At 38.1% G+C, this 26,390-nt stretch overlaps 1 protein-coding gene across 1 annotated transcript; it reads left to right on the forward strand.

Annotated features, from left to right (window-relative positions):
- Nucleotides 1–1,704: 1,704 nt before the first annotated feature.
- LOC145786209 (uncharacterized) lies at nt 1,705–10,706 on the forward strand. Its single transcript, XM_082597854.1, has 8 exons — nt 1,705–1,783; nt 3,101–4,283; nt 4,748–4,992; nt 5,522–5,762; nt 6,169–6,373; nt 7,122–8,168; nt 8,858–9,185; nt 9,534–10,706. Exons 1-8 carry the CDS (start codon nt 1,705–1,707, stop codon nt 9,764–9,766), a joined length of 3,561 nt encoding a protein of 1,186 aa, XP_082453980.1. The 3' UTR covers nt 9,767–10,706.
- Nucleotides 10,707–26,390: the final 15,684 nt, after the last annotated feature.

A 26,390-nucleotide genomic window follows, 5' to 3' on the forward strand; every position in this document is an offset into this window, starting at 1 on the left:
AAAACGCTGAAAAGCGAATTAGAAAAAGCAGTCAAACAGATGAAAAATGGTAAAGCACCAGGAGAAGACCACATCATAGAGATAGAGATGGTCAAAGCAGTGGGTGATAATCTTCTTGAAAAGTTATGTAACGCATTTAATAAAGTGATCGAAAAAAAGACAGAACAGTGGAAGAATGCCATAATTACTCTCTTCTTTAAAAAAAAAAGAAACAAAAAAGACCTTGCAAACTATCGCCCCATTAGCCTACGCTCACATATTTACAAACTATTTATGAAAAGCATCAAGAACAGAATGAGCAGCAGTCTAAATGAATACCAGCCCTCTCCGAACAAGCAGCTTATAGAGAAGAATTCTCTTGCATTGCTCACCTGCATGCAGTTGGGCAGTTATTAAAGAAGATGAACAAATACCAGCAACTCATATTTATGGCATTTGTTGACTATGAAAAGGCATTTGATTCCATTAAGTACTTCTGTTTTTAATGCAATTCAAACTCATGGTTTATCAGATAAAATAGTAAACATTACCAAAATTACACACGCAAATGGCACTGCACAAATCAAAACAGAGAAGTTAAGTGATAAAATAAAGATTCAGAAAGGGGTGCGCCATGGTGACACTCTTTCACCTGTTATGTTTACAGCTTCAGTTGAAGAGATATTTAAGAAGCTCAAATCCGTCATTATTAATGAACAACTGCTGAGCAATTTCAGATTTTCATATGACACCATCTTTTTTGCACAGTCAAAATGCACTCTGCAACAATTGCTCGAGGAACTGAACCAGAAAGGGAAACGAGATAGAATGAACACGAACAGGAATAAGACAAAAATAATTGCGTAACAAGACAGCAACAAAATAATCAAGAACGGATATTTTGATAGATAGAGAAAAGATAGAGCAGATTGATGAATACAAATATCTAGGGAAAATGATAACACCAGGAAACATCAAAACTAAGATTACCCAAAAGATAACATCAGGTTGGAAACGATTTGGTCAATATAGGCTAGCACTTTTTCAAAGAGTAAGAACATTCCAATTACAGTATCTTAAAACAAAAAATCATGGACAGAGTAATATTACCAACATTAACATATGGAGCAGAAACGTGGTCATTCACAAAACAGCAAACAAGAAAAGTGGCAGCAGCCCAAAGGAACATGGAAAGAATAATACTATACACAAATAGAAAAGACAAGATTAGAAATGAAGTTATTAGAAACAAAACACATATCAAAGATATCATTGAAACAGCAACTAATCTGAAGTGGCAATGGGCGGGACATCTAGCAAGAATGACAGACAGCAGATGGGCCAAAATAACCACAGAAGAGACACTAAGGTACGGTATGCAAAAAGAACTAGAGTGAGACCGAAAAGAAGATAGCGGGATAACATTGAAGAAAAGATTTGCATCACCTGGATGAGAACAGCGAAAGGCAGAATGGTATGGAAACATATATGTCGAGGTCATCTGCCAGCAGTGGCATGACTGACTAATGATGTTGATGATCTTATAAAACAAACTTTAATCACAACTTATCGCAACTTAATATCACAACTGATAATCACAACTTATTAAATAAACCTCTTTTATGAAACTCAAGCTTTTTTGTTGCAGGAGTTGCTTTGTCTGATCTTAAACTAACACACAAGCTAGCCGTCAAAATGATTTTTTTCGAAATGAGAAAAATAATTATGCTATTTGGACTTTTTTTCTTGGAAGTAACTGCCAGTCAAATGAGCATGGTTAACCATGCCTATCATAATAGACAAGGTAAGTTTAAGTTTGTCAGATTCATTTTCAAAGCTCTTGTGGCATATAAAGCTTTTAACGTTTGAAATTGCAAAGTGTTGAAACCAAGAACACGTGGCGCTGATTCGCTCTTGGGTTGTGCGCTTGAGCAACGCATTTCAAGAATGCTCTCCATTCAACGGCACCTAGTGAATGGAAAAATCCCCCGGCAACAACACCACCAGCTATCGAAAACTTCACTTTGTCATTCTCGATAACCGGCCCTGCGTCAGTGGTTCATAGCTTTTGCAAGTATGCGAAACTGCCAGGAATGACCCATCAGGGACTTTTTCAGTCCGTTGATAAAGATTTGAAACTAACTTTGTCTGAAAATCTAACCGTAAAACTCTATTTGCCTTCACAGTTCACACCAAGCAAAGAGAGGGCTTAATTATTTCATAGTCAACATGCTTTTATTCATGCAATTCTTTATGCAATAGAACTTTTCAAGGCAACCATTTTGGTTTTCAATCAGCGATCAGATGATTTTGAGTTTAATTAGCTGTTTCAACTTCGTTAAACCACTGTTCAATCTTTTATCTTTTTGTGCTGTCGTTTTATTTAGTATACAGTTTGAGTAGAGAGGTTACTTTTTTTAATCATAAACAGACATAACTGAGCAACAATAAAATTTGCTATTTTGTTTTTACATTGTTAAATGTTGCGTTGTTGCTCAGTTATGTCTTTTTGTTTAGTACAATACAAAACAAATTAAAGCCGGGCACCCAAAAGTAGCCTACTTGAAACAACAATGCTTGTCAGCTTCGTGGCCGATTGGTGAAAACGTCTGCATGACGTTTGAAAGGATGTGGGTTCGATACCAGATCAGAGCTACGTGTCTCGACACTTAATGACATGCGAAAATAAGGGGAGCAGATGACTCGAAGACTAACATGTCTCTTCGCTGCTTCCTGCTGTCTGTTGTATTGCATTTGTAATTGCAGTGATCGTGTTGTAAGTTGTCGCGACAGACGCAAAATATAACATGATTAGGCTTATTACTATTATGTGGCATGTGTTACACTTTTTTTTACGTTTTCCATTTGGACTTTAAACTTACTAAAATTTGCATCTCTGAAACCGAGCCAGTCGTAACAAGACAGCTTTTGCGGTTAAAAGGTGATCGCCTTATCAGTTCAGTTGAAATATCGATATGTAGGCCTAAGGCAGAAGCTCTATTTGTTGCAAATCTCACGATTTTCGAACTATTTTATCAAAATCTGTTGATTTATAATGTATCTCGTGTAATTTCATTGAGGTTACAAAACTGTTGGTTTATTATATTTGCATTTATTGCAGCTAAAACGGTGCAATGCATGGCAATATGCGAATGTGAAGAGGCAACAGGACTGGTTGATTGCAGCAATCTTGGCTTGACGAAAATACCCGATTCCTTTCCGGATTATTCGGTGACAATAGTGCTGTCGGGAAACAAAATCACAAGCATCGAGGAAAACGCTTTCGCTGGTCTACAATCTCTCAGAACTCTCCATTTAAACGACAACTCTATCTCCTACGTAGATGAGAACAGTTTTCAAGGATTGCCTTCTTTAGAAACCATTGATTTGCGAAAGAATGCAATTGACCACTGGTCCGTTAACATAACACGACCATTGGGAGAAACTTTATTGGTTATTGATCTTTCTCAAAATTCTCTTTCCAGCATCACAGACTCAATGTTTTCTCATCCCATGCCGATGCTTTTCAAGTTAAATCTGGACGAAAACGCATTGCACGAAATTAACGATTTCTCATTTTCCTATTTGACTGCCTTGAAAATTCTGAGTCTGAAAACAAATTTAATCAGCTATTTAAACCCTAATGGCACCACATTACAAGGTCTTGACAGTTTGGAACAATTGTACTTTGATTTCAACTTTTTTTCGATACTACCTGAACCAGAAGCTTTTCGTTTTGTCAATGACAGTCTCCGAGTTCTGTCTTTCGCCGGGCAACTAAGAACAAACGGCATTCCTTCTTTAGCCTTCCCAAATCTAACAATCTTCAATGTATCATTTTGTTCCATCGATACTCTGGTAAACTCGACTTTCGTTGGAGTTCCACAGCTTCACACACTTGACGTCACTGGAAACCGAATCGGCGTAATTGAACAAAACGCCTTATCTGGTTTAACAAGATTACACACTCTTAGATTGTCACAAAACAATTTATTGTTTTTTCCTTACCGGCCTTTGATGTTGGTCAGTGACACTTTGGAGTATTTATACGCTGATTATTTGACTATATCAGGAATAACTGAAACTCCTTTCGATGAGGAAAACATCCTGCTGAAAAATTTACGTTTTTTATCTCTGCAAAGAACATATATCAACAAGATAGATCCAAATTCTTTTTTTCAAAATCTAAAGCAACTGAAGACTCTCCTTCTTTCTTACTCTCAACTGACAGAAGTACCTTCAGCTGCTCTTGCCTCTCTCACCAGTTTGGAAACATTTACCTTTAACGGAAACTTAATCACAAAGTAAGCTTTTAGTGATAATATGCTTCCAACTGAGTAAATTTCTAGTTTTATTCTTTTAAAAGACAGTTAAATCTATTTAAGTTCTACCACAACCATAAGTTTTAACCAGCCATCAAGTAGGCCTAATACTAACCGTTTTCATAAATGATAAATAAACTGAAAAAAAAAATTAGCAAAGTTATCTCTCTTCTACCGTAGCAAAATACAACAAACTTGCAATTTGTTGGGTACATCTCAACAGATAACTAAAAGGAAAAAACATTTTAAGCTATTGGTGTCATTTTATTATTTTAACAGTTCATCTCATGGAAGCTAGGCTGATGATACCTTTTAAATAAGAATCGATTTTGTGCGTAATGTACAAAATCATATCACAAAGCTATTTTAATATTTCTAAAGTATTTTTGCTAATCTGGATGAAAACATGATTTTAAAGATTTATGTCAACAGTAAATGTTTTGTAGCTTGACGTCATCGTCCTTTACTCCACTTCCTTCGTTGCTTTATTTGGATATCAACGAATCTCCTCATCTGTCTTTTATCGGAGACAATACCTTTGAGGTTTTTGGAGGCAATCTTTCAAGCCTAAATATATCCTTCGGAGTGCTCGAAAACCTTTCTCGCTATTCTCTTGCAATGCTTGACCGGTTGGAATATCTTGGCTTGTCTAACAATAATCTCCAGATGGCATATGTCGAATGGGTGGAAGGTATTAATAATATATTCTTTGTTTTTAAAGTAAGATAATTAAGTTAAGCTAAGTTGCAGTGAAACACTAGCGGTTAAATATTGAATGTTTTTCAAGGACATATCACAATCAATTTTTGAATTAATTATTCTTCAGGGTCATAGGCTACAGTGCAGTGTTCATTTGATGCAGTATTTTTAAACAAAACAGAATAGTGTTTGGTTTGGTTTTGAATCTTTATCCTCGGACTGACAAGCCTTAATAGGTTATTTCTGGTAGTTTCGCATACTTGTCGAGGCTCTTGATGCAGAGCTGGTCACCGAGATTTGCAGAGTGAAGTTTTCCGATTGTTGAAGTGTTATTGCCGGGGAATTATTCCATCCATTAGATGCCGCTGAATGGAGAGCAGTCCTGAACTGGTGTTGCTCCAGCGCACACCTCGAAAGTCGAACTTGCGCCGCGTGATCTTGAGCCGGGTGTGTAACCACTAAGCTACCGGGGCGGACAAGTTGCCATTTGCTTATGCTATAAAACCACCACTACTCCGTAGGAAAACCATTGAATCTTCTTCAACTGGAAGGAAATCCTTGGGACTGCAATTGCAATACAACTGATTTTAAAACGTGGCTGTCATCTGACGAATACATCAACATTCCACATAAAGACGAAGTGATGTGTCATAACCCTCGCGATCTTCGTGACGTCTTAATTTCTGAAGTAAATGATGCTGAACTGACTTGCGAAGCTACGGAGTGCCCAAGAATGTGCTTTTGCGTTTACGAAAACAAGAGGTACCGTAAGTTTAAGATGTTTTATTGTTATGAAACATTTATTTACAAAACATAAAAGTTCTCTGGGCCAGGATTGGTCCAATTTTTAAGCAGCATGTGCCACAAAAGCTTTTTCAAGAGCTGGAAATAGGTTACCTTAAATTAAGAACATCATCCAAAAAGTTTTTAGGTCAAAGCAAACCGAGAAGACGACTTAAACAACTTCATAAATTATAAATGTTTGTTCTAGTTGAGCATACGTCTATTTAAACAAAAAAAATAAGTAAACATGCATTGATAGTAAACAATCACGTTTGTTTCTTTAGCCAAAGATAAATAAGTCACACAAGCTAATATTTACTATTTTTAAGCCTTACCGTACCTTTGTAAGTATCTAATATGATGTTTCACTGGTTTATTGATACAGAAATGATGAAGACGAACAAGCAATGATCACAAAGGTAGATTGCAGCGGCGAAGGACTAGAAGTTATTCCAAAAGCGTTGCCTTCTTCCACTTTAGACTTCTCAATGGACAACAACAAGCTCACAAGCCTAAGTTCAACGAACTTCCAAAATATCACCAACACTGAAAAGCTGTTTTTGTCTAGAAATTCTATAACTTCTATTGAGGTAAGGCTAGTCAAGTAGTTTCAGATGCGCTGTTAGCAGGCTAGCCCACGTGGGTAAAAGTTTAAATTAAGTGAACGGAGAGACGGAAAACCTATCTTCGTGTCCATTTTCATGCAGGTTCATAAGTGTTTTGCCAAGGTACAACCTGGTGTTGTCCACTAGAACGAAGAAGTTAGTAAGAAGAAGAAGTTCGTAACACTTCTTTCGATTTTCTTTGTTTGTTTGTTTGTCGTATCCAGGCTTACACCTGGTGGTTGAAGATTTAGATTAAGTGGACGGGAAGGCAAGGAAGCCAATCTTCGTGTCCACCTTCAGGCATGCCTTAAAGTGTCCTGCCACAGACACAGCCGCATGCTCTTGAGCGGTGTCGAACCGGCGCCCTCTCGATTGCCGTTCCAGTGTTCTCACCACTCGGCTATGCAGCCGACAACTCGCTATGCACTCGGCTATGCTGCCGATTTTCTTTGAAAAATAGCAAAAAGGAAATTACTTAAATTTCAAAACGATTCGAAACGAAGTCAAGACATTGAAAATTTCTATCGAATTGAACTTGCATTGGAAAATATTTTCAAAAAATTATGGATTTAACTATTTTTATCAATTTGCCATTATGAATAAAGTTCTTTGTATTGTAGGCCTACCATGAAAGAAAACTTTGCTTGATTAATCAGTAGAAATCGGTAGCAATACCTTTTTATTCATGGAAAAGTTAAAACTTTTGTGTTTACCAAATGCATTTTGCTTTCAGAGTGATTCTTTTGATTTACTTGTCAACCTCAAAGAATTGGACTTGCAGTCGAATGTCATATATTTCTTGCCAGAGACTTTGTTCAGCAATCTTTCCAAGCTGGAAATACTTAAGTTAAACAACAACAGGCTAGAAAGATTTGCATCTGATTCTGAAATATTTTCTATGCTTCCAATGTTGAAATTTCTTGATCTTTCTTTTAATAACTTGGATTATTTATATAGTGGTACATTTTCTGCATTAGTAAATCTGCAAGACCTCATCTTATCACGTAACTTTATCAGCGTTATAGAACGAGGTACTTTATGTCCCTTAGAAAATTTGCGCAATTTGTATTTATCCAATAACTATATTTATTCTTGGAATCAAGATCTTGTAGCATGTAACAAGCTTCTGGGAACAATTGATATTGGAGGAAATTCAATGTCGCAGTTAGATCCCTACTTTATGTCTTCTGAGTCTGTTTCTTATATCAAAATGGAAAGTGGAAAGCTAAAAGAAATTGCAGACTTTGCTTTTGCAGGGTTCCCAAATCTAAGAACAGTGCGCTTAGCAAGCAATTACATAACAAATATATCAGCCGACGCTTTTAATATGTCAAGTTCTTCTGAATATGTCTTGGAAGACAGCAAGATAACATCTCTTGACTTGGCAAGCAATAGTCTTTTAGAATTTCCATTTAAAGCTTTTCAGCCTTTACAAAGTTTGGAAGCGCTTTATCTCAGCAATAATCCTCTCTTTACTCTGGATCTTCTTGAATCTCCTTCGCTTCCCTATCTTCCAAGTTTGGTCTCACTGCAATTAGCTAAAACCAAGATTAATAATGTGTCTGATGCATCTATATTTCAATACATTCCAACTCTTCAGACTTTAATAATGAACGGTTGTGAGTTATCAAAAATACCTTTCAATGTTTTCAAATCTTTGCCAATGTTAAACACATTGAACATTGACAGCAACCCAATAAAAATTATCTCAAAACATGACTTTCCTTCTCATTCACAAATACGTTCCTTCAGCCTCAAATTTAACAACCAACTTTCCAAGGTGAGATATATTTTTAGTTTATTCTTAGCGAAACAAAGGTTATTTTTTCAGTTTCTCAAGCAGGTTTTAATATCTTGTATTTTCTATTTGTTGTTTTGAATATTGGCTGTAGGCCCATGTCTTGCAACTGCCAACAAGTGTAACTAAGCTATACGCAATCACATGCTTTATGTGCTACAATAATATAATTGATGCAAGTGAAGTTTTTAGAATTCGTAACACATTAAAAAAATGAATAGATTCATGATAATAATGTACTCGACTGCGCCTCTATGCGGCTGCACGACCCTGTCTGCTTTGTAAAGCGCTGAGGAACAACGCATATCTGCGATGGATACAGCGCGATATAAAAGCATACATTATTATTCTTAGTCTTATTATATCGGCCACTTACAGTACATAATGATCCAAATTTTAAATTTTGTAAACTCTGAAATTGTGCTTTTGAGTAACAAAGGTTTGGCTAGGATTCCAGTGTGTGTTTTGTTGATGGCCCACTTGAAAAGACACCACTTTGCCATCAAATCTCTCAGGTCATAGGTTAAAATATCCTTACAAAAATCTTGTGGACCAGATTCAGTGTGCATAGCGCCGCTATGCGGCCAACGTAGTTAGTTCTATGATTAGCTGTGTCTTGAATTATTGCAAACAAGAAACAGTTTTTCTTAACCAAATATTTTTAATTGCAGATAAACGAAAGAGCTTTCACCAGTCTACCAAACCTTTCTTCAATACAATTGTCTGGTGGACATTCGCTATCTTTTATTGCCAAAGACGCTTTCAATGGATTGAAGGAAGTGAAAACTTTTGACGTATCGGACAACAATTTAATGACTCCAGAAAAGGATTGGTTCTCTTCGTTCGTTCCAGGCCAGCTTTCTTCGGTATCGTTATATAACAATCCTTGGGTGTGTGATTGTGATGCTCTTTCATACAAACAATGGCTGGAAGAAGAGAGCGAGAATTTTAATGTCAACACTTTGTCCGTAACCTGTGACGAACCAATGTACCTAAAAGGTAACTTATGCGTTACAAGACTGATATAACTTTCCAGTGAATTGCTTTTGAGTGCAACAGCCGTTAGGCCTATTCACATTTGTGTAAACCTGGTTGATCTGTTAAACTAATGTCTCTTGATTAACAAAGCAAAAATATTTTTTGTTGTGAGGGCTGAAACTGATAAACAATGTAGTTTACTGTAGTAGGCTACAGCTATGTTTGGCAATTCAGAGAAACACGAAAAATCTGCAATACATTTTTTTTCATTTGAATATCTCAACTGAATTTCATAGACGGTTTAAAGACTTTAATTCTATTAAGAAAAATCAAGTTTTTTTGTTTGATTATTATTATTTTTTTTTTCAGGAACCATGGTTGATGAAGTTCAGGATGAAATGATTTGTTCTTTAGTAACAACAGTTTCCTCTTCTCCTACATCTTCAACAATAGCCCAAACATCGACTGCTTCTCAGACTGTGGCCCAAACTGATGGCCTACCTGAAACAACGACAAGCGGCGGCAGCAAACGCCCATTTTCTCTCGCACTGATGTGTGGGAACTTGATGATCGGTTTTCAGCTGTCACGTGGCGTTCTGTGATGAAACTGTCATTTGCCAAAAGATGTAGGCTAAGACTGACAGATTGTCTGAAGACAATCAATGTAGACAGTTTACACTTACAACCATAAAGTGTTTAACTGTTTGATTAAATCGAATTTTGTTGTAATAGTTGTAGAAAGCAGACCTGTAGTCAGGTTGAGAAAGGAAAATTGGTTTTTACACTTGTATATCATATAATTTTTCAAATGCTCATTCAGAAATTGGAATGACGTTTGATCACATCAAAACATCATCATTGTAGAACTGGAACTATTTGGACGAGAAATAAAATGTTTATCACAAACAGATAAATGCTAACGTTGAAATATCATTAGGCCTATAGCCTACTGAATTTGTAATATCGTATTACTTCCTCAAGCACTTTTTAATATTCGCATTGTTTCATTACACTCATTTTGATGAGTTCATGACCTGTATTAATGCACTGATTTTACTGAAGTTTTGTGACTGAATTGTGTAGCCTATAATATGTTTGTTGCCGTTGCAGCAATACTTTTTTTTATTTCAATTAAGTATACTTTTAATGGTTTAACTCAATTTCAATTGATTTAGAGTAACTTTTATAATTTCCAGTGTCAATTTAAAATACATTCGTGAACAATTCTACTGAAAAGAGGAAAACAAGTGTTTTGATTCAGATATTATGTTCATTATTCATCTGGCTTTCCATTTTTGCATTTTTTTCACCTTAGATCAATTGTTTTTAAGTAGTATTCCCACCAAAGAATTCAAGAATTTAGAAATCCCCGATTTCCAATTCTCATCTTTTTCGATGTTCTTCTATCAATGACCCAGCAAGCAAAATTTGATTTTACTAGCTGGAGAGTAAGTCGGCTTACTAATTAGTAGAATGGGAAAAACAACATAATCATTCGATCATGTTAAAGTGCATGAAAGCGAAATTGATGAAACGCTTGCCCAAAACGTTGCAGTGAAAATTCAATTCAAAACTAGCCATTGCACTACAGCTAATTTATTGGGAGAGTATTTATTCTCAATCGGTCGCCGACTGAGGGAAAACGAAGCGGTAGGCAGCGATGTTTCAGCTGTTGAGTCTAATCCGTAACTGAGATTCCTAGTTCCTATCGCCTCGCTGTTAACCAGCTTTGTGCTGACATTTCGTTTTGTTATGCATTCGAAATGAAAATCATGAGAATCCCAAAATATAGAAATCACCAAAACGTTACACTTCAAACTGATTTTGCATCATGTTCATCAAAAGTGAATGCAATGATTTTAAGTTTTGGTTAAGCAAGTCACCACTTTTAATGAGAAGTATTTTCTAATTAATTGCCATGTGACCGTTTGTTGCAGTTGAAAATGGAGTTTTTATGGAAATTGACAGCAATATTATTGGAAACACCGGCAACTTTTGAACAACAATCAGGGCATGATTAAGGCTCACGGGGACCCGAGGCACAGCTAAGTTTAGGGGCCTCTATTGACAATCGCTTTCGATGCAGAGCAGCAGTGCTCAACTGAAGCCTAGCATAGCAAGTAACTTTCCAAGTAACAAATGTGCCCACTACCACGCAAGCATTAATAATAATATAATATTATGCCTCGGTGGGCATCTCAGTGTAGCCTACGCTAGCATGAAATCGTTACACAATTTGAAATCGTTACTCTAAAATAACAACTGTGCCCACACTGGCTTTACAACTTTCACCACCTACGCCTACGGTACTAATGTAAACAAAATTGGGGTCTCAAAACCTGGGGGGCTGAGGCCTGTGCCTCGTGTGCCTCATGGTTAATCGGGCCTTGACAACAATAGCCTATAGTCCTAGCTCATGGACCAATACATCGCGGTCTCACTTTTTCCAATTGTTATATTGTACCGAAATTTTAAAAATAAAATAAACATGGGCTAGAAAACAACATCAAATTACAAACGTCAACAGCTATGGAAACCCATAAGCAAACAATTGACCAGCCAATCAAATTTGTCTTTCAATGATGATAAAGCTAACATAACTTTTATTAGCTACTTCAGCAACTTTCATCACAAGTTAGCTGGCGACGTCGGTCGCTGGTTACATTTTGGTACCAAACTGTGTGACTTTAAACTCTTCGAGGGTGTCTGACATGCTCTTCCTCAGAGCAATCATTCAAACACTTGTGTGGAATAGCCAGTACAGTTGACAGGGGGGTCCAGGGAGTACTTTTGGACCCAGGTCCAAAATGATTTTTTGGATCTGTAATATTTCCAAGGAGCCCGGGCAGGGCCGGATAAGGTTTTGATGGACCTGGGGCTATATGGTAATCTGAGGTCTATATTTCATTCTCCTCATTGTACCAATCACAATTAAAATGAAAATCAAAAGTTATATGTAGGCCTACCCGAAGTACAGTATTTGCTTATTAAGTAAAGGTGAGTCCCATACTTGAATCCAAGCATTGGGGGATGAGAAGATAAGGTTCTCATTATACTAAGCCATCGGCACTAACGAGAGTAGGGTGGCCGGTTCCTTTCTCTCGGCCGCCTTTACTTCAGCAATTACGCCCACCCAATTTATTACACCCTGGGTAGAGGTGAGCGGTGTTTGTCAACAACCAGCATAAGCCGGGAGTCGAACCAGGATTGCGTGATTGGAAAGCGAGCGCCTTACCCGCTGCGCCATCCCACCGCTATTTGCTTATTAAACACATTCAAATAACATGTTTTCTGGATTTAGACAAAGCAAAGCTGTTAATAGCATCATCGATGTCTATTTTTTCCAAAATTTCGTTTTCAATGCAGAGTAGAGCTAAGGAATGCAACCTTTTCTGGCTCATAGATGAACGCAGTTGATTCTTTACTCTTTTTAGCACTGAAAATGAGCGCTCGCCTGAACAATTAGAAATCATCAGACAAAAATACATTCTTAGTATAACAGATACGTTAGGAAATGCATACATCAACTCATTTTCATTGATGAACCTAAACATTTGAGTTTCTTTGCTGCATTCGCTGTTAAAATGGTGCTGTTTTAGCAGTGCAAAAAAATGAATCATCTCTTCAGGCAGTGATTCTTCTAGATCATCTGGATGATAGTGAAGCAATGTTTTTGTACTCTCTTCAATTTTACAGTTAGACATGGTGTTTAATTCCGCCAGAAACGAAAATCTTATTTGAAGACGATCGTATGCTGCAATTCAGGATTTCATACACAAAATAATTTGGTCCATGTTTGGCAAATATGAGTTAACTTTGAATCTGTTCGATGGATAAAGTGATGTGTCCTCAGATCCATCTTCGCTATCCAAGCATACTTTTCTTCTCTTTTGTTTTATTATCTTTATCCTGCATTGCGAGAAAGCGGACTTGAGCGCTATGCATCGGTGTACGCCTTCCGACGTACACCTGACCCACGCTGCAGCCGACTGTAATGTCTGTTTCCGGTTGTCTACTTTACTTATGACTTAAATTTGGTACTACCCATTACTCGAAATCGATCACTGGGTAGAGGCAATTATCGTAAAGTTTCTTGCCCAGAGAAACAACAGCAAGTGCGGGTGGCTGGAGTCGAACATGCAGGCTCTCGACTGCGAGCCCAACGCGCTAACCACTCGGCCACGGCTGCCGACTCTTCTTTCTTGACATTGCTTCAATATAAAGATGACAGCCACTTAACTCTACCCTTTTCTTCGAATTCTTGAAGTGGGAGTCTTAATGTTTGAACAAAGTCATGTAGACCCTGAAGCAAATTTGTTGCCTTATTCAAAGTAATTTTGCTATCCTGCTGCCGTACAGCGCCCGACTAGTTTTATGAAACCGTTCCATAACTCACATTAAAATAACGGTTTCAAGTTGTAGAGCACACTAGGTCTCGCACCCCTTTGGAAATTAGTTGACGCCCCCCTGGGGAGGCGTGCCCATGGTTAAGACCACTGGTTTACACAGTTAGCATTCGTTCTATGATTTGCATCTTTTGTTCTTACGATCCTGATAATAAGCATGTCAATTGCTCTTAATAGTAATTTATTATTTGTGGGCCTATTTTTTTTGGTGGGCTTGGGGCTGCAGCCCCGTCAGCCCCCGCCTTAATCCGGCCCTGGACCCGGGAGTTTGAACAATTCACCCAGTAATCCTAGGGTGTAGTGCGTTTTTCTTAAAAGTGTCTGTATTTGGGGCCAGAGAAGCTTATTGGTACCAGGCCCAAATTATCTTCTTAATAGCTCTGGTAATATAACACCCAAGAATTTAGAAGATGTTAGAAAAATTGGAATGTTAGTTTCGAAAAGACAGATTATATGATATAAACTTTGAAATCATATTGTTTCAAAGTTTGATTTCAAATTGTAAAAATAATAACGCATGCATGGGTTTTGAGAAATATATGCAGTGCACACGTAATAATATTGTCCCTATTCTTAGTTTACCGTTTTTGTAGGATAAATCCAACTATTGTTACGTTAAACTAATCAGTGCTTCTCAACCCCTGGGTCGCGACCCAAAACTGGGTCGCCGTTTCATTTGGTTGGGTCGCTGTAAGATGTGGTGATAAAAGATAATGTCTCTTGAGCAAAGTTAAAACTGCCTACCACTAATTTAATTTTTCGTAATTCTTACTATTCAAATTACGCCGCAAGTTTCACCCGACGATTTTGCCACACGCATCTTGCTGTGAAATGTACACAACAACACATTAGACCAGGGAAAACCACACCAAACAAATACAATTAATTGCTAAAATTGGATAATTAATTGTTTTAAACTTTATCAAATAAAAAATTAATGCATTTCCCGCAGCCCTTTCAAGGAAAGAAAAAGGTGGCCAAATATAGGTGAAGGAATTTTTGATAAACAAGAAGCATAGCTTGACAGAAAAGTTTGCTGATCAAAAGTGGCTTTTGTTTGTGGCATATCTTTCTGATATATTTTCGCAGCTGAATATCATTTGATTATCCCTAAAAATGCAAAAGATTTGCATTGGGTGCGCAATCCATTTGCTATTGATGTTGTTACCCTGCTGGAAAACTGCCAAAGCATTTTTGGGTTTCAAGAGGAGTTTATTGACATTCAGTGGGACAGTGTACTGATGAACAGTTTTAAGAAAGAAACCCTTGGTTAATTTTGGACAAAAGTCAAGAATGAAAAGACTGTTGTTCGCACGCACGAAGTGAAAGCTCTCCTGTCATTTGTTACTACTTGCCTGTGTGAGAGCGGGTTTTCTGCGCTTACTCACATCAAAACAAAGGAGAAAAATTGTCTTCAACCTGAAGATGACATGAGATTGGCACTGAGCAAGATAGCTTCAAATTTTGACAAGGCTCACATTAATTAAATTCGACATTTTGTTGTTATGTTTAATCGTGTTATTTACAGTATGAGTGTGGCTCATTACTTCATGAATACAAAACGTTGTGCCTGGTTGTGCGAAACGTAGTTTTGGAAATAGGGTCGCCAATTCTTTGCTGTTAATTTAACCTTAATATTTGGGTCGCCACAAATAAAGATTGAGAAGCACTGAACTAAGTGCACCAATGGGGGATATTACCTCCAAATTCTTCTTATTTTATGGTTTTCTGTTTGTGTGCCTCTTTCCCTCTTGTCATGTTTTAAAAAATGAAAATGCAAAATATTTTTTTCAATAATTTAAAAAAATTGGTTCGTGTTGTTTCAAAGCAAACTTATTTGTCTTAATTTCGTTTCGAATTAAATTTCATTGTAAAATATCGCTTGCTTTCGAACAGCCTTAGGCTATTCAAGACCAATAATAATATGTATTGAAACAAAATTCAGTTGGCCTATTTCCAATATTTTTGTGCTGAAGAGTCGTCTAAATATTAATTGGCAGATCAGTTTGTTTCGAATCAACTTCGAAACGAAATTAAGACAAAGAATTCTGTGTCCAACGTGCAAATATTTTGAAATTTTTGTTCAAATTCATACCCACACAAAAATGATTTTTTTCGAAATGAAGCCAAGACGAATAATTTCGCGTCCAAATGAAATATTTCTTTCTTAATTTTTACTTACTTATTTTTGTTTTAACAGCTCAATACATAACTCTTGTTTGTAGTTTGCATCAGAAATACAATCTTCGCAGGTAAATTTTGTGGCCTGCAATGTATTGTATACCCATTGTTAAATGTTTTTTACATAAATGATCATCCATCCTTACAGTCGTTGAGAATGAGAGCCATCAGTAGCAACGCACAGAAACAAGACAAAACTTTCTGACTGAATAATATCAAATGACAGACAATGACGTAATCTTTGTGCCAGTCGATGTGTAGCTTTGCCTTATCTCATCAGTTGTCAAAGCAAGGAAACCTTAAATCACTGCAACGTGCTGCCATTTGTTAACAACACTTTGCTGTTAATCTTAAGATTACGTATTATCATTAAAACGTAGTGCTTCGTACAGTTCACAGAAATCAGTCCAACCTTACTTTCGTTTTGCTACATCGATTCCATGTAACGAGACGTTCTGTTGAAGTATACATGGCCAAATTTGGGCACTGAGAAAAGCGTTTGAGCGTAACGCTCAAAAACGGCATATTACCACAAAAGGATCAATGGACCAATGGTTTTCAGAGCGCGACCCGCTCATTCACATTAGCCTATCACATATTGTAGCCCGCGGCAAGTAAAGTTCATTGAGGTAATCAGCTGCAACTGAAGATTGTTTTCTGAATTCACAGTGTAACAGTATTCTTCGGAAAGTAATTCCAAGTAGCTTTGTTATTTCAGTCACAGAGAAGCCGTTCGCTTCAACTACTTTCCTACCGTTTGATTAGCGCAGACAAAGTGTTTTGCGGAAGCCCAGCTGTACTTGACGAAAGTGTCTTTCTAAAGTCTAAACCGACAGCGGTCCCGTTGCAGTTGAGACAGATATCTGAAAGCTTGTCTATCGACAGTAGTGTCAGACTCCCGCGTTTTTTTTTAGCAGAACGCGACATCTACTTTTGTTCTTTTCAAACTTGCATGGTGGCTAGGTTGACACGTTGGGCGTTGTTTATAACGAAAAAGCTGTTATAGCTAAAGTGCTGTTACCATAGGCTGCACTAGAAAGTTTTTATACAGGCTTTTGTTGACATGGATTTAGTGTTGTGGTAGTAGTTTTTTTAAGTTTGTGTTGAGCTAAACTCTTTAACATTTATTCTGTCAGAATGCTACTGTAAAGCTGAACAACACAATAAACCGGAAATTGAATCAATATTTATTCACTATTCTTGTTGGGTACCTTAGCAGCAAGTTTTAGATTAGAGCATGAAGCCATGAACTAGTCTGCTAGCCAGAATCAGACAGCGATCGCTTGTCAGTTTTTTTATGGCACTGGTTGCGAAGGATTAACAAGCTCGACTGTTGACAATCAAGGTGTGTCTTTGTGTAGCTCTTGAAGCCATCTTTTGCCAGATTTACTTTAACTTCCTAACTTTTGGTGTTGAACAGTGGGACTGATAGGCTACTGAGTGGAAATTTAAAGTAAACACCGCCAATTGAGTATGAGCAATAACCAAAAGTAAAATTTTCTACTAGGAAAATCAACCGTAGCCGAAAAGAAGCCACTGGCACTTTGTTTTATCCAAATACCGGTACTGCATTTTTTCGCGCACAAAACACAAACAAGACTTGGTCAACGTCTTAAGCTTGTGTGGGTGAAAGTAACTCTCTCTTAGTTAACCCTAGGTCTTGAAGCAATATATGGCTAAGACTCTAACAGGACATTTTTAAATTCTAACGCATGCGCTCTCTTCAGCGACTGCAATGAGATAAGTTGAAATGAGACTGAGAGTTTAAGATATCAGAGGTCTAAGCTACAATGTCAAGTTGTCTAAACTCCTACTCCAATCCGACTCCGAAATCTATGACTGCACTCCTGCTCCAAATATTTTTGGGATATTGACTCAACTCCGAACGCAAACCATAATCCTGGTTTTATATACAATGCCCCCCCCCCCCCTACAAGAAATCCACCAGTGGGCCCCTATGTTTAGTGATGGCTTTGAAAAATATGACAAGAAAGCGTTAGGTTATGGCCGCAAACTCTTTCAATGCAGGGAAAAATTTACATTCATCAATTCAGCCTAGAGTAGACTAAATAACTCTACGATTTCTTACAAAAAAAATAGTAAATATGCCGACAATGCAGTGGCGGATCTGAAAAATAGTTTGGAAAGGACCAGAGTTTCAACATGGCAAAAATTTATGATAAATTCAAAAATAGACAATGCAAAACTTAATGCCAGACAATGTAAAGTTAGATAGGAGGTGTGGGCCGTGGGAGCTTGCCCTACGAAAAAGTTTGACAAATATATTCTTGTTTTGGTTACTTTTAGGCATTTTTGGCGCGTTAATTTTTTTTTATGAAAATGCACATTTTGTATGTAACCATATGTTACTTTGTGTGTACCGTAACCAAATTCATCAACTTAATATTGGATTTGTGTAGAAAGTTTGGCTTAAAGTTTAAGTTAGCTTACCATTCCAAAAAACTTCATTCACGACTATAGAAGGATTACAATAATTTATTTCTTTAAAATTTGGATAACCTAGTGTGGTGCATCCCGAGAATCGAATCAGCGCTGCTTGATCTTAAAGCTTCTTTATAACTTAGTTTATCTTCATTAGGCTAACACTGAAATTTTTCCATTTAATCGTTAATTAACTAGGCTATTTGAGTGAGCAGTGTTTACTTCGGAATAGCCTAATACATTATTTTGTTAGTTTTTTTGTGGGACACAAAAACACTCTTTACTCTCTTGGCCTTAATCCACTTCTGAATCTATGCTTGCCAACATCGCTGGTTAGGTGAACGCAATGTGGTTGAGCGAGCGAAATTTTGCAAAAAACTACATAATAAATGTAACATGTAAAATTATAACCGAAAAATGCTGCACGAAGTAAATATGCGTGAGCCCCTAGAGCCTAGCGGGCCTAGACGGAGGTAGACTCCTAGCCGAGGGTTTTGGCATGCAGTAAATGCGGCCTTGCATGATTAAAGCCATTGCTTATTGAGCTTTTGTAGTAGTGTTTTTTTCTTTTTTAAACAGTCGAAAAAAAACTAAACCGACTAAAATGAGTAGGCCCCTGGACAGCCGTGCCCCCCGGTCGGAAGGTATGGGGGGCAGTTGACACAGCCCTGTATCAATAACACTTATACATTCCTTATCCCCTGTCGCTGTTATGAAAAGAAAAACATTTCAAAGACTCCCACTCCAGTCCGGACGAAACCCGAGACTTCGGCTCATAGATACTCCAAAATTCCGACTCCTGTGCACCTCTGGAAGATATTGTGGTGAATGAGCTGCTAACAGCACAATATACAGATAAGAAATCATGGAGATAAAAGTGCTACCAGTGCTCCTGTGAATGACTGCTGCAAGATTAAGAAACAAGCAAAGTAAAATTGGTACCTCCAGCGGGATTCGAACCTATGACCTTCTAATGAATAGGCTACTTAGTTTTTCCAAAAAAAACAGTAGTTTTACTTTTCTTCTTGTTCTATTCTTCGCTAGAATCACTACACTTAGTGCACTGTAAGACAGAGTCACTAGTCAGGAGACTGAAAACAATCGAAGCTACAGAAGAACATCTGCAAATTTACGACAAAAGTAATAACTTTCAAACACATCACAAGAACTTGTTACAACCGAACATATTGCGTCTTACGTTAATGCGCATTGAAAACTCATTAGCAATGTCATTTATGCTGATGTCATTAAGAATATTTTTGTGAATGTTGCAAACAATGCTAGCATTCAACCTTTCCTGTCCCAAAGTATTTCTCAGCCAGGTTTTCAATGTACAAAGATTAGAAAACAACCTCTCACAAGCAGCAGAGCTAAACCGGGAAAACTAAGAGGATCTTAATCAGCTGGAGTATTTGAGAATAGAGAGGCTTTTCCAACTCGGACAATGCCTGGTAAGCTTTTTTAGCATAGAACAGCAGACATTATAATTACGAACTGCGATTAAACGCAGGAGATTAATCCATTGTAACCTATACCAGAGACACCAGAGCACAGGAGATTAATACAATCAGTCCCCTCATAAGCGTTACTGCAGTGCCGTGGCCAGTAGCCTGGTTCAACTCGTCCTTAATACCTTCAATGAAGGTCCTTCGTTGTCTAGCATCAAATCCAAGACAATTTAGAACTGTGATCTAACATCAATAAAAGAAAAACAACAGCAATTCGAGATGCTTGCAAACAACTAAATCGAAGTACAACTTCATAACAAATAATTTTTTCTAAATTATTGGGGGCGTGCTGCTAAAATATTGGGGGGATATATCCCCCTACTTCGGCACTACTGGTTCAACCACTGTCACGGTCAATTACTCTCTATGCTATGAGATAAACTAAAAAGTACAGAATGGAAAAACCTTGTAAACTGAATAAAATAATTTAAACATTTGCAGTGTTTGTAAAATCGGGTTGTTTGTTATACGAGTTAGTGCTTTTCAACCCGCGGGATCGTACGCACTTGTGCAAATGAAAAAAAATCGTAATGCGGATGACAAACATGAGACGGATGAAAATTGCTCATGCTTTTTACTTATAGTTGTGTGTAATAATTAAAATAAGCCGTAGCCTTCTGTCTTTGATTTCCTCATGCTAATTAAGTCTTTTCATGTGATTGACTTCGTTGTAAGGTTGCCAGTTGCGTGGTTTTTGCCGTGAAATTAGGCTAGTTTTGATTCGGAGTCAAAGGAAAAATTGAACAGTTGCAGGTTGTGGGTTTTTGGGCTAGTTTTGCTTATTGGTTGCGGTTATATGGTACGATATATAATTTAGAAGTGTGCTTACTGTGCTACTTCTTCAAGTTTACACGAGAAAAGAACGTGTGGCTATTTTGCAACACGTTTGCGCGGTTTGGCCCAAGAAGTGATTAATGATACTTTTAATCATGGAAAACAGCTGAATTTTGGGTGGGAGGCTGGGGAGCCCTTGATGGCTATTAAAAAAACCTAGTAATCCAAGCACTCAAAGTTCTTGTGGAAACTCCCACTACATCTACTTGGCTGAAAAAGGGTTTATAGCACTGGTTGATATCAAAACGAGAAAAAAAGATTCGTCTTACAAGTTAGACACTTGGTGTAATGGTGACCTGCTGGAAAGGCTTTGGAGCAAACACTTTGGAGGCTTTGATAAAGATTTGAACCCTGCCGGCTACCACGGAACAACATGTGTAGGCCTACTACCAATAATTGCGTCTACAAGATCATGTTCAAGAACTTCAGAGAACGCCACATTGCGGGAGCACGATCCGCCCACTCTACTCCACCTGAAGAACATCTTAGCTGTTAGCTCTGATAGAAGTTCAGTATTTAATCAACAAGTGCCACGCCGACTTGGAATTCACGATGATTACCAAAACGACGCGGTTATCTGCGCTTCAAAGAGGCCATTCTCATAACTAGTCAGGAGGGTTCAACGATCAACAACCTTGCCGAAAGTGAAGAATTACAACACCTAATGTATTGATCAACTCATTCAACAAAGTTTACAGTAATCACGCCTGATAACACACAAACTCAGCATACAACAGCCTCAAGCCGAAGAAAAAAAAAAGCTTAGAAAACAACGACACACTGACTGTTGCAAACACTGAATTGTTGCAAACACCGTTTGTCCTTGCACATGACTAGGGAACTGTGTGTTTCGAAAGCGTAGACCTTGCCATGGACACTACCAAATAGTTGAATCATGTTTTATCTGTTGCTATTGGTGTCGTTACAAGAAAATGTTTTCATGTATGAGATGGAAGTTTTGTGACTGTGGACAATAATTTGACGCTCATGCAATGCATACAAACAAATGTTATATTGTAAAATTTCCTTTTTTATTTGTGCTTATACAGTATACAGTAAGTTTACTTAACGCTATGCCTCATAACGTGAGCAGTTAACAAACGCCAAACTGTGCTTCGGAGCGCTACTTAGCTGACGTATACCAATGTTTCTTCAGCGTCCATGTTAATGACAAACTGCAAATCAACTTACTGGATATGCAGTGGTCGTGCCCAAAGCGGGTTGATTTCCTTACAGTCTACCAAACCATACAAGATATGCTTTTACTTACTTGCTTCATTTAGTGGAGAGATGTCAACCGTTTCCTGTTATGCTGTTCTTTCCATAAGCCTATGATCGTGCAGTTTCTAGCTCCTTTAAGCTAACAAGCTTTGCGCAGAGATACCAAGCCTGTAGCCCCTTGCTTTTGTATGTACGCGATATCATACTGGCAATCACGATGCGTAAGCTTTGTATGGCATTTCATTTAAAAGTCGCATTGAAATGTCAATTTAGAAATTTTGATTAAGCTTCAACAATTTTAGCAACACTCTATTTTTAATTTAAATTCAAAGAAGCTTGGTCTCAATTTCGAAAAATTGAAAACTGCATATCAACATTTTCTTCAATATGACTTTTTTCAGTTGCCTTTTGTCGGTTCAACACCGAAAGTACATGGTCGCTCCTTAGCAGAAAGCCATTGACATGCACATGCCTAAAAGTGAGCAACAAATTCTACGACTGTACAGTATTGTTTTTTTTCTGCTTCCAATCGTCTGTTGCTTTGCATCTATAATTACGTTGCACTGTAGGCTACGTCATGACAATGGATGTGAAACTTGGACTTCACAGCGAATATTGAGAGCTAACAGAACAATGAAACAAGACAACTACTAGAAGGAAAAATAAATGGAAAACGAAATGGGGGCAGACTACCAAGAATTTGAACTAACTATTAAAGAACCCGGAGAGAAAAAGACGGATTTTGTTGTTTGAGACTGGTCAGGACGGTTACAACAGTAATTAAATAAATCTCACAACAGAAAAACTTGGCGCTTTATGGCCTCCAAACCTCGACGAGAGAAAGAAACATGATGATGATGATGAAACAGAACAGAAAGGAAGATAGTGCAGTGGATGAGCATCATCATGTACTGTATAAAAGAATGGGTCTGCTACTATTCGGCTAGTCCGATTCGGCTGGTCCGATTCGGCTAGTCCGATTCGGCTGCAGTCTTTTTCGGCTGGTTCGTTAGATTTACGGAAGGATTTTGTTGGATTACAGAAGGATTATGGTTAGATTTTCAAAAATTTGGCGAATAGGAAACTAGCCGAGAAAGACTGTACCTGAATAGGGAACTAGCCGAATCGGACTAGCCGAAACGGGCCATTCCGTAAACGAATATGTCATTTGCAGAGTTGAAGAATTGATGAGGAACAATGAATGGTCATGAGGGAGTTCGTTTTGAAAAGTCTGGAAAGAGGGCTATTGAGATAGCGTGCACTGAAAAAGAATTACAAGAATTGTATCACAAACGCAATGCATTTTAAATGAATGGCGACAGAAGAAACAGTAGGCAGACATTGAAGCGTAGACTCTCTTCAGATTATTTATCACACCATGCGATGTTGCACAAGCTGTACAATTTCACCGACTTTTCAGTTTTAAAATTTTTGCTATTGAGAGAAATCGCTTGGTGTAGCTGACATTGACAATGTATGAAATCTTTTGAATGAGATCGGTTTTTGTTGAAACTGTGATGGACAGATGGTATAGTTAGCATATCCCGCAGACCTAGTGTTTTTAGATCCTTTGATTGAAGTAGAGTTTTGATAAACGTCGTAAATGCAGGAGAACTATACCGTCCTTTAAGACTCGTAATATTTGTCTCGATTTACTTGCTGATTTGGTCTGGAAACATTCCTTCGAATGATTTTTCTTGGTGACTTTGCTTGTTCAGAGATTGACAAAATTAAAAGTTTTAATGCTTGTTCCAATATCCACCACAGATAAATACAGTTTGATAGAAGAGGAAAAATACTTCATTGGGTATAAGCCAGAGATAGAAAAATGCAGTGAAGGAACTCGTTATTCGAACTAGCTTTGCCACTGATTCAAGAGAGCAATGTTTAAAAATGCCACTCAACGCCAGTTGACACTTTCAAGACGTTGATGTTGAATTCAATTAAAAGACGTTGAATTCAATTGCAACAAAGAATTGGCGTGCTGGCTAGGGCTATCTACGTCGGAAATGAAATACATAGAGTATGGGATTCAGTATAGCCTACTTAATTTCAGTACGGTATACGTAGAGTATACTTAATTACATCCGCACATGAAGGAGCTAAATAAGCTAAATACGGTTCGTACAATGTATTAATTATTCTTACAGTTGTCTTATTCCTACGGCATCACTTGCATCTAAGTATTGTAACAGATCTCATTAATCACATAAGGTCAATACTTGACGTTGGCGAAACCAAAACTCAAAGAGAAAAACTGAATTCTTCGAAACGAACAATCTATTCAGTACAGGCTTTCTTGTGGCAGTTCGAGTAGTCCCATCGACTTATAACAGCACACAGGGCTGCGATTTTTGCTTTTTTCGGTGACGAGGTCACTCGACACGCGCCATCACTATTCGACAAACGCCGTGCCTTACGGAAAAAAAAAAAAAAAAAATACAAAGGAAAAAAACTGAGGATTAAACGTCGTCAGCAGGGCTGCAATTTTTGCCTTTTACGGCGACGTCGTCGCTCGACACGCGCCGTCACTATTCGACAAACACCGTGCCTTACGGAAAAAACTGAGAAAGGACTGACGTCGTCAGGTCGAGGAACAACCAGGGGGGGCATCACGTGATGCAATCATAAGAGTGCCGACTTACGTGAATTGTCTTGCGCCTGGTAATTCAAGGCAAAGCCTAAAAGCGACGATTCACGCGAAAAACTCCCAAGGCGTCCGCTCCGCCATTTTGAACACTGCAGGAGAATGCTTTGATCAAAGTTCTAACGCCTGGCATCAAACATTTCGCCACACACGTTTTGTGCTATTCGACACAACGGGTTTCTTTTCTGGATGAAATAACCTAGGCTACTTTTAGTTGTGAACGTCTATGCCAGTTTGTATTTCGTTGTATAAGCCAATTAACAATATTGCTCTGTTAAAATGAATCTGTTGAATAGGCCTACTTGTTACGAAAGTTTTTCACATCTAGAAAACAGCCTAATTTCCAACCAGATGTTCAGAAATACAGATGAAAGAGCCGCTATTTTTATGGAAAGAAGTTCTCTTCCAGAAGAACATTTTGAACACTACAGGAAAATGCTTCGATCGAATTTCTAACGCCTAGCATCAAACATTTCGCCACACACGTTTTGTGCTTTTCGACTCAACGGGTTTCTTTATAGATAAAATAACCGAAGTAGGCTACTTTTAGTTGTGAACGTCAATGCCAGTTTGCATTTCACCGTATGAGCCAATTAACAAAATTGACTCTGTGAGATACTTATTGCAACAGCAGCACGTCAGCACGCTCTTCAACACCTACAAGTGATGAGCTCTCTGGTTTTCGCCGTCTTCCAGAGTCCGCAGGTGCGGATTTTAACCAGGAACGCCTCATTTCGCTGTACCGCACGCTTCATCAGCGCCTAGTATCGGAAGAGCCGTTTCCTTCGATTGAAAGTTTGTGGTACAACGTCTTCACAAAGAAAATTTTTTACCAGGGTTTAAGTGAGCTCATGCACTTCTGCTTGAAGTACCTGTTGCGCTGTTGTAACGAATGTATCGTCGAGTCTTTCTGCTCCAGCTACGCACTGCACGATTCGCGATTAAGGCCGCTGTCTGACGAAGCTATTCAAGATCGTTGGCATGTGCGGGCGCGGCCCACCGAATTCACTGGCGAAACCATTGTTGCGAAAAGCACTTGACTGCCTGTTCCGAAGCGATTGGCATTTAACGCAAATCTTCGGCCTAAAGTAATGCAAAGGCAGCAAAATCAAGATCTAGTAGCAAGCATGCCCCGGCATTAATGCTTGTCTTGTTACGAATGTTCGTTCTTTTCACTGTTATTAATTAATTCGTTCTTGTGTGCATTTAATTTCGTGATTCGTACGTGATTGCATTTAGTTTGTTGCATTGTTGTACGAAGAGGCTTGTCCGCCATCTCGGCACACCTTAAATGCTGTAACATTACGCCGTTGTTTCTTATTATCGTAGTATTGTTCTGTTTTCTTTTATCTGTAGTTCATTTTTCGCTTTATCTTTGCTGTGTTTCTTGGTAACTTGCATATTTTGCTCCTAAGTGTGTTTGCGTGCGGGACCGGGTACGTACATAACTATTTACGTACTAAGCGAGATCGCGAGACTAAAAAGATGCCAAGGAAAAATCTCAATCTCTGTCACGCAGTAGGTTACGTTAGCGGTATAGCCTAAGGGCTTTTTTCTTTTGCAATCCTCAATTTCGCGTTTAAAACAGTTCTCTTCCCGGAGCAAAACAAATAATATACACGTCCGGTAGGTAGACAACTTAGTGCTTGATACTCCTTTGCAATCACTCAATCAGCATGTGATTTGACACACGATGAAGAAGAAGAAGCATGTGATTAAAAACTTACGTGACTGTGACGTACATCCACACAACTTGTGCGGTAATTTTTGGCCAAATGCTTATCTGACTCTTCTGACGTCATATTACTATTCGACAAACAAACGCAGAATTTTTGGTCGTTGGACAAGAAAGAAAAAATCGCAGCCCTGACAGCACACTTAGCCTATTTTGACTGATGACGACTTAAACTTAGTAGGTACCAAGCTTTCTTTTAAGCGTTTTCGAACTGGCCACATTTTTAGAGATAAAAATACAGGATTGCCGGAT

Source organism: Aplidium turbinatum, chromosome 17 (assembly GCF_918807975.1).
Source record: "Aplidium turbinatum chromosome 17, kaAplTurb1.1, whole genome shotgun sequence".
NCBI classification, from domain to species: Eukaryota; Metazoa; Chordata; class Ascidiacea; order Aplousobranchia; family Polyclinidae; genus Aplidium; species Aplidium turbinatum.